This window comes from Kogia breviceps, chromosome 8 (assembly GCF_026419965.1).
Source record: "Kogia breviceps isolate mKogBre1 chromosome 8, mKogBre1 haplotype 1, whole genome shotgun sequence".
NCBI classification, from domain to species: Eukaryota; Metazoa; Chordata; class Mammalia; order Artiodactyla; family Physeteridae; genus Kogia; species Kogia breviceps.
This window is the reverse complement of record NC_081317.1, coordinates 13,924,626-13,938,806: the sequence shown is the minus strand read 5'-3', so window position 1 is coordinate 13,938,806 and position 14,181 is coordinate 13,924,626. Positions and strand designations below refer to the sequence as shown.

Below are 14,181 nucleotides of genomic sequence, written 5' to 3'. Positions count from 1 at the left end.
ACAGAGACAGCTGATGGGCTCTCGGGCTCGGCTCCAGCAGAGTTACCATAAACGTTTAGGGGAGGTATGGAGACGGCATGTTTCGCCTGAGCAAAACAATCAGAAATGAAAATTGATAAACTTGGGTGGTTTCCCCAAACCTCCTTCAATATTTCTGGGCTCTGAAGACAGGCAGACCTAGCCTTGAATCCTGGCTCTACTGCTAACTAGCTGTGCAGCCAGAGATAGATAACTTAAATCTTTGTTTCCTTTCCAGTAAATGGAGATACTAATATAGATTCCTAGCAACCTTGGAGGGTTGACTGAGAGATGGGGGCCTGGCACAGAAGCAGGTGCCCAGGAGACAATACTGTGTCACCTCCGCCTCTCCCTACAGCCCCTAAGCCCCGCTCCAGAATGACCTCTCCTCCCACGCTTCCTCGTCTGGGCACAGCATCGCCATCCAAGGTTCAGCTGTTCCCCCGACCTCTCACACACACACCTCCTCATCCAACAGGAGACCCAGGCCCGCAGGTCCAGGGCATCCTCCGCACAGCGCCCGTGAGAGATGAAGAGGGGGGCTTTGATGCTTCTCCACGGCCACGAGTGCCAAGTCCTGCCCTGCCATCCACTCCTGCTGCCTTCCCCACACCCCCGGAGTTCTCAGAGGCACTGAACATAAGAAGCGATCACAGACTGAAAAGCAAAGTACAAGTCTGGACAATCTCATATCCAAAGGAGAGCTTTCTAATAAAATTGAGGGCTGTTTATTTCTTTTTCCGGGGGCGGGGGGGGGGGGGGGGACAGGGAGGGGATATGCAGCTTAAGGGAGCCTTCCGAGTCCTCTTACCCAAGTAGGGGCAGAAGTGGAAAAAGAAGACGACTGAGGAAATGAGGACGTCGGCCTGCCCAGCAAGGGCCAAGCCCGGCTAGGTCTGCAGCAGGAAAGCAGAAGAATCCAGAAGCTGGGTTCTTAAGGTACAGTAGTAACCCATGAGCAAGGACAGCCCAATGAATATCCTGGACTCTGATTAACCAGATCAGCCCCTCCTCCTCCCTGGAGGAGGCATTAGAAGGGAGGACGGGCGAAGCTGAAGCACTGGGGGCGGAGAGAGAAGCATCCCCTCCCTCCCTACAGCCCACCACACCGCCTTCTTCAGCACGTGGCTCCCGTCTGGTCAACGGCAACCGTTGTCTAAGTGCTCTCCTGACTCTGCATTCACCCACCAAAACACACGCATTCCTTTGATCATTACGTCTCTGCCCAGAACCCTTCAGGGACTCTGAGTTAACTGCAGGACGAAGCTACCTAACAAGCAGTCACTCTGGGCCCCCTCCAGTGGGCTCCCTCCAGCAGCTCCAGCTGACCTTCTATCTAGCCTTATCTCACCCAACTGCTCCATCAGCACTCCAGGCCCCCACCTGCCCCCACCCCGTCCCCTCCCATCTGGAAACAAAATAATAAAATCTCCCCAATTCCGCCTGGAGACAGCACGCCTATCTTACAAGGGCCAATCCAAGGGCCACCCCTTCGAACAAAGCCCTCCCTGATTACTCTGGCCCTCAGCAATCATCCTCCCAAAACGCTTACCCACCACCTTTTTCTATAAACCTCTACAGCATTTCAGAGAGTGCTGGGCACTCCACATCCATCACACCTGATCCACCTCTCACAGCAGCCCTACGAAGCAGAGGTTCTGATTACACCCACTGTACCAATCAGGAAACTGTAGTTCAGAGAGCTCCAGCAACTTAACCAAAGTAAAAAGTGGTGGAATCAGGATTTAAAACCAGGTCTATCTGTGTTCTTTTTACTAAACTAGTGGTGTTTCAAACCGAACTTGCGAAGCCCTCGGATTAGCAATGCCCAAGCCTGGCCGGCTATCAGCATCATCTAACTACATGTTCCCGGGCCTTCCTCCAGAAACTGAGTCGGTTGGCTGGGGAAGAGCATGGAAATTTATATCTGGTTTTAATGCAGGAATCTGCAGAGCTCCCTTATGTACATTTGTTTATTTGCTTCTGAACAAAGGGACAAGGGGAAAAAGTTTGAAGACCCCTATCCTACACGAGACCACCATCCTGCTTTAAAGTGAGAGCGGCCCCAGCAAGTCTGCAAAGATGCCATGAACTGAGCTGCCTCAATTTCCACCCAAATGGGCCATATTCCTTGAAGATTCCCAGGCACACTCTGGGCCAACACTGAGCTGAGCGTTGCCTTTGCATATCAGAGCTCTCTTAGGGCAGTTTTTGTTGTTGTTGTTGTTGTTGTTTTAGGTGGGCTGTAGGAAAAATAAAATATCCCTGTAATCTTAGAATCACGTTAGAAATGAAAAGCCAGGCCCTCACACCTCCTTCTCCAGGCAGCTGGTTTGTTTTATCTCTAGCCAGATGGAGAATGAGAAGGTTCTCATCCATCAAATTTCCATCTTATCAGGTTTCACTGTGAGAAAGCTTGTCAAAGTGCTCAGTGGTTACCTTTAAATATACAAAGGAAACTTCTGCAAAATCTTAATGAGGTACAGGAACTCAGTGATGTAAGAATCTCCAGAATTCGTAGGAGATACTGGCGTTGCAGCCACGCTCTATGGAGCCTCGTGGCTGCTGGGGGCTGAGGCAGGAGCGGGACGAGGTGGGGAGAGAGGGGCTCCCAGGCCTCCTACCTCACCCCACCCCACCCTGAGCAGCTCCACTCTTCGATGTTTTCTCTCCAGAAGAGTTCATTTGAACAAAGAATTCATATGCTCAAAAAAATAAATCAACAGAAACCACTGAAATGAGACAGTCCTTGCCAAAGAGACCAACAAACATGCATGGTACTGGCTGCGAGCAGTGCAGTTCTGAGCAGGGAGCTCCGTGTAGGCTCCACCAGGAAGCCAGGCACCGAGGCCCGGCTGTCAGGCACCAGGTGAGGCACGACACGTCTCTAAAACCCCACCTGAACGATGCAGCGGAACACACCTGCCCTCTCCTCCAGCCCCCTCCCCGCTCCCCCTGTGCCAGGCTCATTCACGCCTCAGCCTTTGCACAGGCCTTCCCTCCACCAGGAACGCATTTCTATCCCCTGTCCCCCTCACCCCCAGGTAAACTGCTACTTATCCTTCGGGTCTCAGCTCAAACCCACCTCTTCTGTGAAGCCTCCCTCCCCCTCCCCGGCACCTCTCTCAGCACAGCTGCATTCTCTGTGCTCCCAAAGCACTTGGGCCATCCGTCTATCAGCACTCATCGTGCTGGAGTTTAATCAGCTCTTGTCTGTGTTTCTATTATATTTCTCTACTAGATTCCTTCAGAGACTATCTGACTTGATTCAGTCCTGTACTCTCAGTGCCCAGGACAGAGCCTAGCATAAAAATTATGAAGGAAGAACCAGAGATAAGAGAAAGCCTCTCTGTTTGCACCGCAGAGAGACGATAGCAATTCCCGGTGAAAAGTGATGGCAACAGCCTTCTGAACCAGCTTCCCCAGCAGGCCCATGCAGGAGCCACTCACACCCCAGGGCCTATCACTTGGAAAGGGTTCTGACGCCCTTCCTAGAGGGATTAATCAGTTGAAAAGGAACAGACAAGCACTTTCTTCAGAGGAGAGGTGAGTGCTGATCAACGAAGAAATTTACAGCTTTGTTGCCTGGATTGGTGAAAAGGCAGAACACATTTATTAGTCAGCAGGGCCTGTTAGAGAGTCTAGTGGGCTGGACTGTGTCACCCCAAGTCTTGAGACAGCACCTGCCACACCATTAAAAGCAGGAAAAGAGGAAGGAAAAGAAGGAATCTAATGTAATAAGCATCGCCCTCTGTGAGCCAGGAACCACAGTAAGCATTTACTCCTGCATTAAATTTTATTATCCATTTATTTAATCCTAAATTAGATATCATCAACCCCATTTTAGGGGAGTAAACATTAGTTTAGAAAAATTAAGTAACTGGCTCGGAAGCTCAGAGTTAAGCACCTGCTGACGCTGAGATTCCAATCCAAGTCCGGCACTGTTTTCCCCTGTCCCAAACACACCCACTAAATTGCTAAGTTTCTAGCAGCCAAGGCAGTGACGTCATCACCATCAACAAAACAGCTACTATTTACTGATCATTTACGATGCGCCAGGTGTAACGCTAAGTGCTATACCTTATCTCACAGAATCCTCACAACTGATGTCTGTTTTTCTGACAAGAAATGGACACCACAGTCTGCAGAGGCAAAGGAGCTGGTTCCCAGCCCCACAGCTAGCAAGCGATGGAACCGGGATTCAAATACGGTCTGACTCCCAAGGCTCTGCACTGAGCCTCTCTTATGAGAAACTGGAATTTGCAAAGACAAAACTTCTCCCACACAGGTCATTTAAACTGCACATTCTACAAGGATACCGACTCAAAATGTTTACACCTGACCTTAAGAAAAAGGGCGGGGGGAGCTCTGACCCTTGGTAAAAATCACACTACCTCAGTTCTGTGGTCTTAGCCCTAAACCAGCTAGCCTACAGCCTACAGACACTGTCTCCAAATGCCAGGTTTTGATGACGGTTCACCAAAAGATGTCCTGAATGCTCTCGCAACCTCATCTGGAGCTACCCATCAATAAACACACGTGAGAACCGGAGGGGTTCAGGCTGAGCCACCCTGAAATTAAACCCGCTCCTGTCAAAGCACACAGGATTAGCCAGCTGGGTGACGGGTACAACTTTAATTAGATCTTTGGGCTGCAGCCAGCAAAAGCACCCCCACAGAGCGAAGGGCCCAGGTACTGAAGCACACACTTGTCAGAGTAGTGGGTGACAGGTCTCGTAACAGACGAGAGCATCATGAGACAGTCTAGGGAACAGGCTAAACCAATGTCTAATAAACGGTGCTTATAAAGGAGAAGAAAAAGACTGTGACTTGTTCCTCTCCCACCTGCACCCACCCCGAGCAGCACACAGAACACCTGAACCAGAGACAGCAAATCTAAAACCAAGATTTACCTCTATCACCCTCCACCAAACACACACACACACACACAAGTGCAAGTGCCTTGAGTCTCTGGAGCCAAAGAAGGTATCAAAGCCAGAGATGTGAGGGCAAGGATGTGAGAATCCAAGCAGCATTCCTGTTAGACCACAGAAGCTAGAACATTTTAAACATCACAGTTAGGACACCGACTTGGGAATACTGGGGGTTTTTGTTTGTTTTTTGCCAAGGCCTCCCGAATTTCTTTGAAGGGATGTGGGTCCCTCTGGTGGCAAGGAGGTATAACACAATAAAGGGAATCTATCCGTGAGACCCTCACTTTTTTTTTTTTTTTTTTTTGCGGTACGGGGGCCTCTCACTGTTGTGGCCTCTCCTGTTGCAGAGCACAGGCTCCGGACGCGCAGGCTCAGCGGCCATGGCTCACGAGCCCAGCCGCTCCGCGGCACGTGGGATCTTCCCGGACCGGGGCACGAACCCACGTCCCCTGCATCGGCAGGCGGATTCTCAACCACTGCGCCACCAGGGAAGTCCCGACCCTCACTTTTTGACCTTTCTTTTCGTAAAAGACTCTGAGGTAGAAGCCAAAGCTTGGATTCACCCGAGCCTACCAACAGTGCCTGCACCACTGTAAGTGCTCAGTAAATGTCCCTTGAATAAACAAATGAGCAAACTGCAAATTACCACACATGCTGAGTTGCCTGGCACTACTAGGTCACTGCAGTCACAGGCAATTCAAACAAACAAACAAACAATGAACTGACTCTCACAGCCAAACGTCTCAGTGTTCACGCACCATCAGACACAGTGAATTCAGATGCCTCGGATCCAAGCTGCATTTTCAAACAGGCATTGTCTCCCTCCAAAATGCTTGAGAGCAGGCGCAGTGAGACGGCAATACATGTTTTTGGCATGAGCAAAGGATGGTTTGATCACATCCGAGAGGCTGGCTTGCCATCAGAAAGAATTCAGGGAATGCTACAAAAGCCCGTGCTGCTTGACAGGGGACACCACAAAGGCTCATCTCTCAACAGGGCTGCAGTATTTCCCACTTATTTTGAAATTCTTGTCCAAGAAACGAGAATAATGGGAAACTGCTAGACAGAGTCCTGGGGACTGAAAAACCTTAGTACTTCGAAGCTTAACCGACTTGGGTGACGCTGATCTGGCCCTGTGCAAAACTGCTTCTACCAAATGGGTCGAGGAGTCTGTATACTGCTCAGAGAACTCTTTATAAAAACCCACCAGAGGCAATACTTCCCTCAGGCCTCAGTGCCAGCAAAAGCTGCCCCTTTATCTTAATGTGTTCTTCTTACAGACACCGGAGACCTTGCAACCGAATTTCCCTTTTTTACTTTCGTTTCCAGGAGCCCCAGCTGGATTTTAAGTCCCCCTCTTCAGCGCTGTGACGGCTCTCACAAGTGGCACTTCTCCTCACTCACCTGCCTCCATTTCACTGGTCACCCTTATTGTTCCGTGACCCTAATGCCTTTAATCTCATTTAATTTTATGACTTTCCATAAACCCCTGAAAATGTTTTTGAAACACAGAAAGAAAGAAATTACAAGTCTGAAAGCTTCAAATAACCAAAATACTTCAAGTTGGGTGGTCTTGAAAATGGATTATTGTAGTCTGCTGAAAAGTTGAAATTGTATCAATCTTCCTTTTTGCTAAAAGCACAGTATTCTTAACATAAATATTGTCTGGCATAGCCTCAGCATGGCATCTTAGGCAAAGTCCTGAAATTAAGAGTCCACAGACTTGGATCCATGTCACATATTTATCACTTTCTATGTGACCATGATCAAGCCATTTAAATTCTGAGGCTCTGGGGCTTCCCTTGGTGGCGCAGTGGTTAAGAATCCGCCTGCCAGTGCCAGGGACATGGGTTCGAGCCCTGGTCCGGGAAGATCCCACGTGTCGCGGAGCAACTAAGCCCACGCGCCACAACTACTGAGCCTGCGCTCGAGAGCCCGCGAGCCACAACTACTGAGCCCACGTGCTGCAACTACTGAAGCCTGCGTGCCTAGAGCCCGTGCTCCACAAGAGAAGTCGCCTCAATGAGAAGCCTGTTCACCGCAACGCAGAGTAGCCCCGGCTCACCGCAACTAGAGAAAGCCCGCACGCAGCAACGAAGACCCAACGCAACGAAAAATAAATAAACAAATAAACTTATTAAAGGAAAAAAAAAATTCCGAGGCTCTGATTAATCTGTAAAATGGGAAAAACCTTCTGTATGCCCATTCACAGGGTTGTGAGCACCAAGGGAAAGACAGGCAGTCCTTGTATTAACTGTAAAGTACACCGAAGAAGAATACACCTAAGAAATCATATCTGCTTCATTTCTATCACTCTGTAACAGCAGCTTGCATCAACAGAGGGTGTTGAGGATTGAGCTGAATGTGGACTGAGAAAGAGACCAGTGTTTGGAACACATTTTCTTACCGGGGTTTTTCTGCCCTACCTGCGGGATGCAGTGAGGTTTGAGTAAATGCTGGGTATTCAAGAGTCCCGGAGGGGAGCTTTAGTATGCACCCAGACAGCCCAGAAGCCACACCTGAGCGGCTCCATTACAGAGGAGCAGGTTCTTTCTCTTTCCCTTCTATCCCCGACCTCCCGGCGCCTGACACACGTCACGTGCCTTTTCTCACCTTCTTGTCTCCAGGCTCTCCGCAGCCAACCTATTCTCCAGACCTCCATCAGACAAGTCTCTCTAAACTGCAAATCGGATCCTAACAACCCTCTGCTTAACTCCCCCTGGACAGGGGACCCACTGCCTGTAGGTCAAGTCCACACTCCCAAACTCTGTATCCAAGGCCCTCTACAATTCAACCTCTGTCTAGGTTAAAGCCACCCTTCATTCACTACACAGCCCCAAACTCTTCTTCCCCCAAACACCATACTCTCTCACATCTGTGTACCTTCACCTCCTATGCGAAACTCTCCTCTCCCTCGCCTAGCTCATAACCTTCAACTCAAACTTCAGAACCAGTTCGAAAGTTACTTTCCCAGAGAGCCTGCTCTGTGCTCCCGTGGTTACTCTGTTTCTATCTCCATCCTGGAACTGTCCCCAGGCAGAGCTGAGGACCTGCACAAAGCGTTCAAGGGGCTGAATGCATGAATGGAGTCCTTCCTATTGCCAAGCCAGACACAGAGGCCACCAGAAGGCCTGGGGTTTTGTTTGTTACAATCCAAAAGCAACAGCAATAGCAGCTGGTGAGTGGGAGGCTCTAGTTAATTAAAGAGCCTAGTTAACAGAACCAGCTGATTAAGCCATGCAAGGCTGGTGGGTTACACTCTACCTTTGCATGGGTCCTAGCACCATAAGGCAAAGTCACCCCCAGCAGGTTTCCCCAGATGCTGAACAGGCCAGTGCCCCCAAGGTCGGGTGCAAAGCATGCTCACGAGATGGACACAGTCAAATTCTTAGGATAAAACCAGAAGTTAAGCAGAGATACCGTTGTGATGCAATACATGCTCAAAAAGAAAGAAACCAAGGCCAGATCGTCTTGCCAGAAACATGCATGACTCAATGTAGAAAAGCAGCCGTGATGAGACACTAGGAAGCCCTGAGTCACAGGCACGCTCACCTGAGGCACAGCTGCTATTTTGGGGCCCAATGCCCTGCAACGAAGCCGCGCCTTCTCTGGATAACTGCTCACTCCCTCCGAACGTGTGTTTCTAGCGGAAGCTGCCAGTGATGATACACGAGCTCTCACACACACACACGCACACACGCACGCACAACCACACACACACCCGCTTCTGACAAAGAATGAGCATGTGACACAAGCTGGGCCTCTCGAGACCTCACCTGTCTGGCCCTCCCGACCAGGGGACCACAGGGGTAGTGGGGTGTGAGAGTCCTCCTTCATCTCATGTACTAAACTGGGGAGCTGTGATCCCAGCAGGGCTGGCAATGGTGGGTCCAACCACTCGGAGCTGGAGTAAGAGGACGCGAGAAAGAGAAGCCAGCTCTCAGAGAGACGCAGACTCGGTCCCGGCAGAGTTCCTGTCCCCCCTGTCCTTCCAGCCGTTTAGTTACCCAAGGCAGTGCATTCCCCTTTCTGCCTAAGTTACTTAAAGCTGGGTTTCTGTCCCCAGCAAAAAAAAAACCTCCCACCCGTAGGGTACTTCACTCCAGTCTCTCCCTCTCACTGCCACACGCCCCTTCCATTCCTTGTCAAGCGTTCCTTGCTTCCTTATGAAGACGTATGCATGTTACTTAGGAATAAATCTTCTTATCAACAGCAGTCCAAAATTCTTTTAGAAGCACTAGGGTTTTCATGAATGAGTGAATTATGGAACCAACATTGTCTGATAACAGAGGGATTGGTAAATAAATTACAGCGTATCCACTTCATGTAATGTTATATAGCCATTTCGAGTGTAAGTTATAATGTAAAGAAACAATTACATATTTTATACACCTAGGGGTGTGTGTGTGTGTGTGTGTGTGTGTGTGTGTGTGTGTGTGTGTATCTCCCGAAGCCAATTTCTATAGAATAAACATTTTTATATGATACAGGGGGATGGAGGGGACAAACTAAACTGAAAAAAAAAAAAGGTTTTCCAACAGTGAAGGATCTAAGAATTGGTTATGAAAACTGACCTCTAGGGTGGGATAGGGAGGGTGGGAAGGAGGGAGACACAAGAGGGAAGAGTTATGGGAACATATGTATATGTATAACTGATTCACTTTGTTGTAAAGGAGAAACTAACACACTATTGTAAAACAGTTATACTCCAATAAAGAAGTTAAAAAAAAAAAAAACTGACCTCTATCTATAGAAGGACGCTCTGGCCAGTCTTTTCCTTCCCTCAGCCACAGAGGGACACGACTCAGACCTCACACTGCTCACTCAACTGAAGTGTCATCTCCTCCAGAAGGCTTCCCTGACTACTCTGTCCCACAAGGATCTTTCGCACCGACTATGTAAGACGCATGAATTAGCTCTGGGTTTTACACTGCTTTGCATTTTGTCATGTATAACATTTTCACCTCCCTTAAGGAAAAAAATAACACATTCAGGGCTCATGCCATGTATTTCCATCAGCATCTCAACTAGATACATTTGGTGTTCAGTAACATTGAATAAATATGAGACAGGTCTTTTAATAACATGCAATAAACTGGTACACACCAATACTGCTGGTGGCATCATAAACTGGGCGAGCCCTTTGGACAAATAATTTGGCAGCATGATTAACTAGTATAATCCTCAGAATCTATCCTTGGGATTTCAAGAAAAAAAAAAAAATGCCTTTATGCCCAAAGATGTTCATTGTGGCATTTATTTAAACAGCCAAAATGTCCAAGAGAGCAGGAAATTATTAAGTAAATCATGTGAAACCTATTCAATAAAGCGTATGCATCATTCAGCATGACTGCTCTGAAGCCTACACAACACGGGGAGATGGCCATGAGAGAGAAATTGATCAAAGAACACACAACAGTATTTAGCCTCTGATTGGACTGGGGCCCCAAATGCATCAGGACTAAAGGGTGATACTGAAAAACAGAGTTACTTTATGAGGGTGGTGGAATTATAGGCGACATTTTCTTATTTTCCTAAGTTTCCATTATTGCTCTCTTGATGTTCATTAAAATTTCTGTTAAAATAGACAAACATTTATATTTCAATCCTCTTGTCAGTGCCAGCCTTAGGATTTCAAACTACGGTCTTGACGTCCCGCCCCTGTCAACAGCAGCCACCAGAGAACTAACCTCTGGTACGTGCGGGCTCTCCTTCGAGCTCTCTACTCCAGCGACCCTGCCTGGCCCAGGCTCCCGTGCAGGGAATTCGTTTAACCTGAGTGTCAACGATCACTCAGACTCAGTCCCTAGGCTACCCGACTGCACCGAGGCTGTGGATCTGGATGTGGCCCTCAGGATGCTGAATACTTACATTTAAACAGAACAGAAACTGTAAAAGATAAACTTTTTTGTCTACCAAATTCAGAGAGAATTTCTTAAATACTAACATCCAATGCTAAATAGAGTAGTCTTAAAAAAAGATCCTTCTCACCTAAGGAAACGTGGTATAATCTTTCTGGAGAACAATTTGGGTGTATCTATAAAATAGTCTTTAAAATATTCATACTCTTTGACCCAGTAATTATACCTCTATCAGGAAATAATCAGTGGATAAATATTTATGTACAAGGATGTTTGCTGCAGCATTTGTTATAAGGCATATATATAGAGAGATATAGATATAGATATAGAAAATGAACTAAACACCCTACAGTAAGGACTAGTTAAATAAACTGTAGCACATTCAAGTGATGAACCATTATGTTCACACACAAAAAAACACGTTTTTGAAGAACACTCCTGACGGCCCCACACCAAAGGGAGAACATTGAATTTAAAAAAAGACAAACAGGATACAAAAATGCATTTTCAGCTTGACACCAATAATGTGTACACGTGTGTGTGACAGAAAGAGAGAGAGAGAGAGATTAAAAGAACTAGAACATCAAATAGCTAAGACTGGTCATTTCTAGGTGATGAGATGGTGACTGAAATATTTTATATTCTTCTGGTTTTTCTAAGTTTTCGGCGATGAATATCTGCCTCCCTAAAAAGAGCCCCGGCCAGCGCAAGCGCCCCGCCCACTATCTCACTCACGTGGGTGATGCGGTCTCCCTTGCTCCTCTCTCGGTGGGCTGCCCCCAGCTCCTTCTCCAGTCTCTCCCTCTCCTGCTGCAGGTCGCTCAGCTCCCGGGTGACTCTCTTAATGCTCCTACGCAGTTTGTGGTTCTCTGTGCTCTTGGTGAGGTTTTCTGAGCGCAGCTCAGCCAAAAGGGTTGCCTTTTCTAACAGAGCAGCCTCGTAATCTTCAGACCCCTAGAAGAAGAGGAGGGGAAGGGGAGCTGGGCTGATTTTCACAACTCAGTAAACAAACCAAGAAATCCGGTGCTCCTTGTTCACCAGTTTTGTTTTGGTTTTTTTTGGTGGGGCAGCGGGGGGGCGGGAGGGGGAGTGGGGGGTGGAGATTAACATAACATTCAGGACCCACAGCACAAATAATATGAAAGTTTTGAAATAACACAGGGTAGGGCTTCCCTGGTGGCGCAGTGGTTGACAGTCCACCTGCCGAGGCAGGAGACACGGGTTCGCGCCCCAGTCTGGGAAGATCCCACGTGCCACGGAGCGGCTGGGTCCATGAGCCATGGCCGCTGGGCCTGCGCGTCCGGAGCCTGTGCTCCGCAGCGGGAGAGGCCACAACAGTGAGAGGCCCGCGTACCACCAAAAAAAACAAACCACACAGGGTAGTGTCTATGTTATGACGTTGATGGTTGATGTTAAGGGAAAAGGATACAATTATTGTGTAAAAGAACTTTTTTTTTTAAAGATGAGAAAGAAAAGCACAAAATGTTAATAGTAACTGTATTTAGTAGGGTGGGAATACAGATGATTTTTTTCCTTTACTTCTCTGTATTTTCAAATGTTGTAAGGTTAGTGAGCATGTTATTTCTGTAATAGTTTTAAAAAACAATTTAATTAAGTTATTTTTAAAAGACAGAAAATAAAGAATTTTATTTGAAAAGCAGAGATGGATTCAAACACTGGCAATGTTCATCTCTGTTAGAGATGAACCCATAGTCATCTAGAGAAAAAGGAGTGGTCAGCCTAGTAACCGATAGCCACCTCAAGAGGCTACAAGTTCAGCAGAGTTGGAGGTCTACACGTGTCAAGAACATGTTTATTTCATTAATACAGTTTATTAGAGAAAATACATATGTGATTATCGTGCATATGAAAAAATGTCGTAACTCACCAATAATCAAAAAGAGCAAATTAAAACAAGCTTTCACTTAACAAGTGAGATTGTTTTAATGAGAATATCCAGTGCTGGCAAGCTTATTGGGAAATAGCACAATTAACATTCATGTTTCAAGAACTGACCAAGCATCTAGAAACCAAGAAATATGCCGGCAGGAATGTACATTGATAGAACTCCCCGTGGACAGATTATGTACATCAAGCATGTGTGTATTATATAAAGATGTTCACAATCATCCCAATAATTCCATTCCTAGGATTTAATCTCGGAGAAGAATTCAAAATATAAGGGGGAAAAGCCTTATATACAAAGTAATTGGGGCTTCCCTGGTGGCGCAGTGGTTGGGAGTCCGCCTGCTGATGCAGGGGACACGGGTTCGTGCCCCGGTCCGGGAAGATCCCACATGCCGCAGTGTGGCTGGGCTCGTGCGCCACAACTACTGAGCCTGCAAGCCACAACTGCTGAAGCCCCTGTGCCTGGAGCCCATGCTCCACAGCGGAAGAGACCACCGCAGTGAGAAGCCTGCGTACCGCAGCAAGGAGTAGCCCCCGCTCACCGCAACTAGAGAAAAGCCCACGTGCAGCAATGAAAACCCAAAAACAGCCAATAAATAAATAAATAAATAAATAATAAATTCTTTAAAAAAAAAAAAGTCATTCATCAAAGAATTACTTAAAACAGTGAAAAATAAGAAACAACCTAAATGTGCAAGAACATGAAAACGAATAAAGTATGACAAAGCCACACAATAAAACCTTAAAACTGTATTTACAAAAAGTTGATAATACGTGAATATTTCTAAGTCACTATGTTACATTTAAAAAAAAAAAAAATCCCTGGTGGCTCAGTGGTTAAGAATCCGCCTGCCAATGCAGGGGACATGGGTTCGATCCCTGGTCCGGGAAGATACCACATGCCACGGAGCAACTAAGTCTGTGCTCCACAACTACTGAGCCTGTGCTCTAGAGCCCGCAAGCCACAACTACTGAAGCCCGAGCACCTAGAGCCCGTACTCCACAACAAGAGAAGCCACAGCAATGAGAAGCCTGCGCACCACCACCAAGTGTGTAGCCCCCGCTCGCCGCAACTAGAGAAAGCCCGCGCTCAGCAACGAAGACCCAACGCAGCCAAAAATAAATAAACTTTTTTAAAAATCAAATTGTAACTGATCTAAAAAATAAAATCTATACATAGGAGAAAGCCCAGAAGGAAAAACAACAAGGCGTTAATAGTGGTTGGGGGACTTCCTGATTTCCCTTTTTTCCCTTCTTGCCAGTCTTCTGAAAAAATTTTTGAAACATATATAATACTTATACTCAGAAGAAAATTAACTTTTTTTTTTTTTTTTTTTTTTTTGCGGTACGCGGGCCTCTCACTGTTGTGGCCTCTCCTGTTGCAGAGTACAGGCTCAGCGGCCATGGCTCACGGGCCCAGCCGCTCCGCGGCATGTGGGATCTTCCCGGACCAGGGCACAA

The 14,181-nt window shown here is 47.2% G+C and overlaps 1 protein-coding gene across 4 annotated transcripts in view; it reads right to left on the bottom strand.

Moving 5' to 3' along the window:
• Nucleotides 1-14,181, bottom strand: part of CDK5RAP2 (CDK5 regulatory subunit associated protein 2) — a 186,388-nt gene that overhangs the window by 111,711 nt on the left and 60,496 nt on the right. For all 4 annotated transcript variants that reach the window (XM_067040872.1, XM_067040869.1, XM_067040871.1 and 1 more), the window contains one exon: nt 11,548-11,766. In XM_067040872.1, coding sequence (XP_066896973.1) covers nt 11,548-11,766 — 219 coding nt within the window. The remainder of the gene's footprint in view (nt 1-11,547; nt 11,767-14,181) is intronic.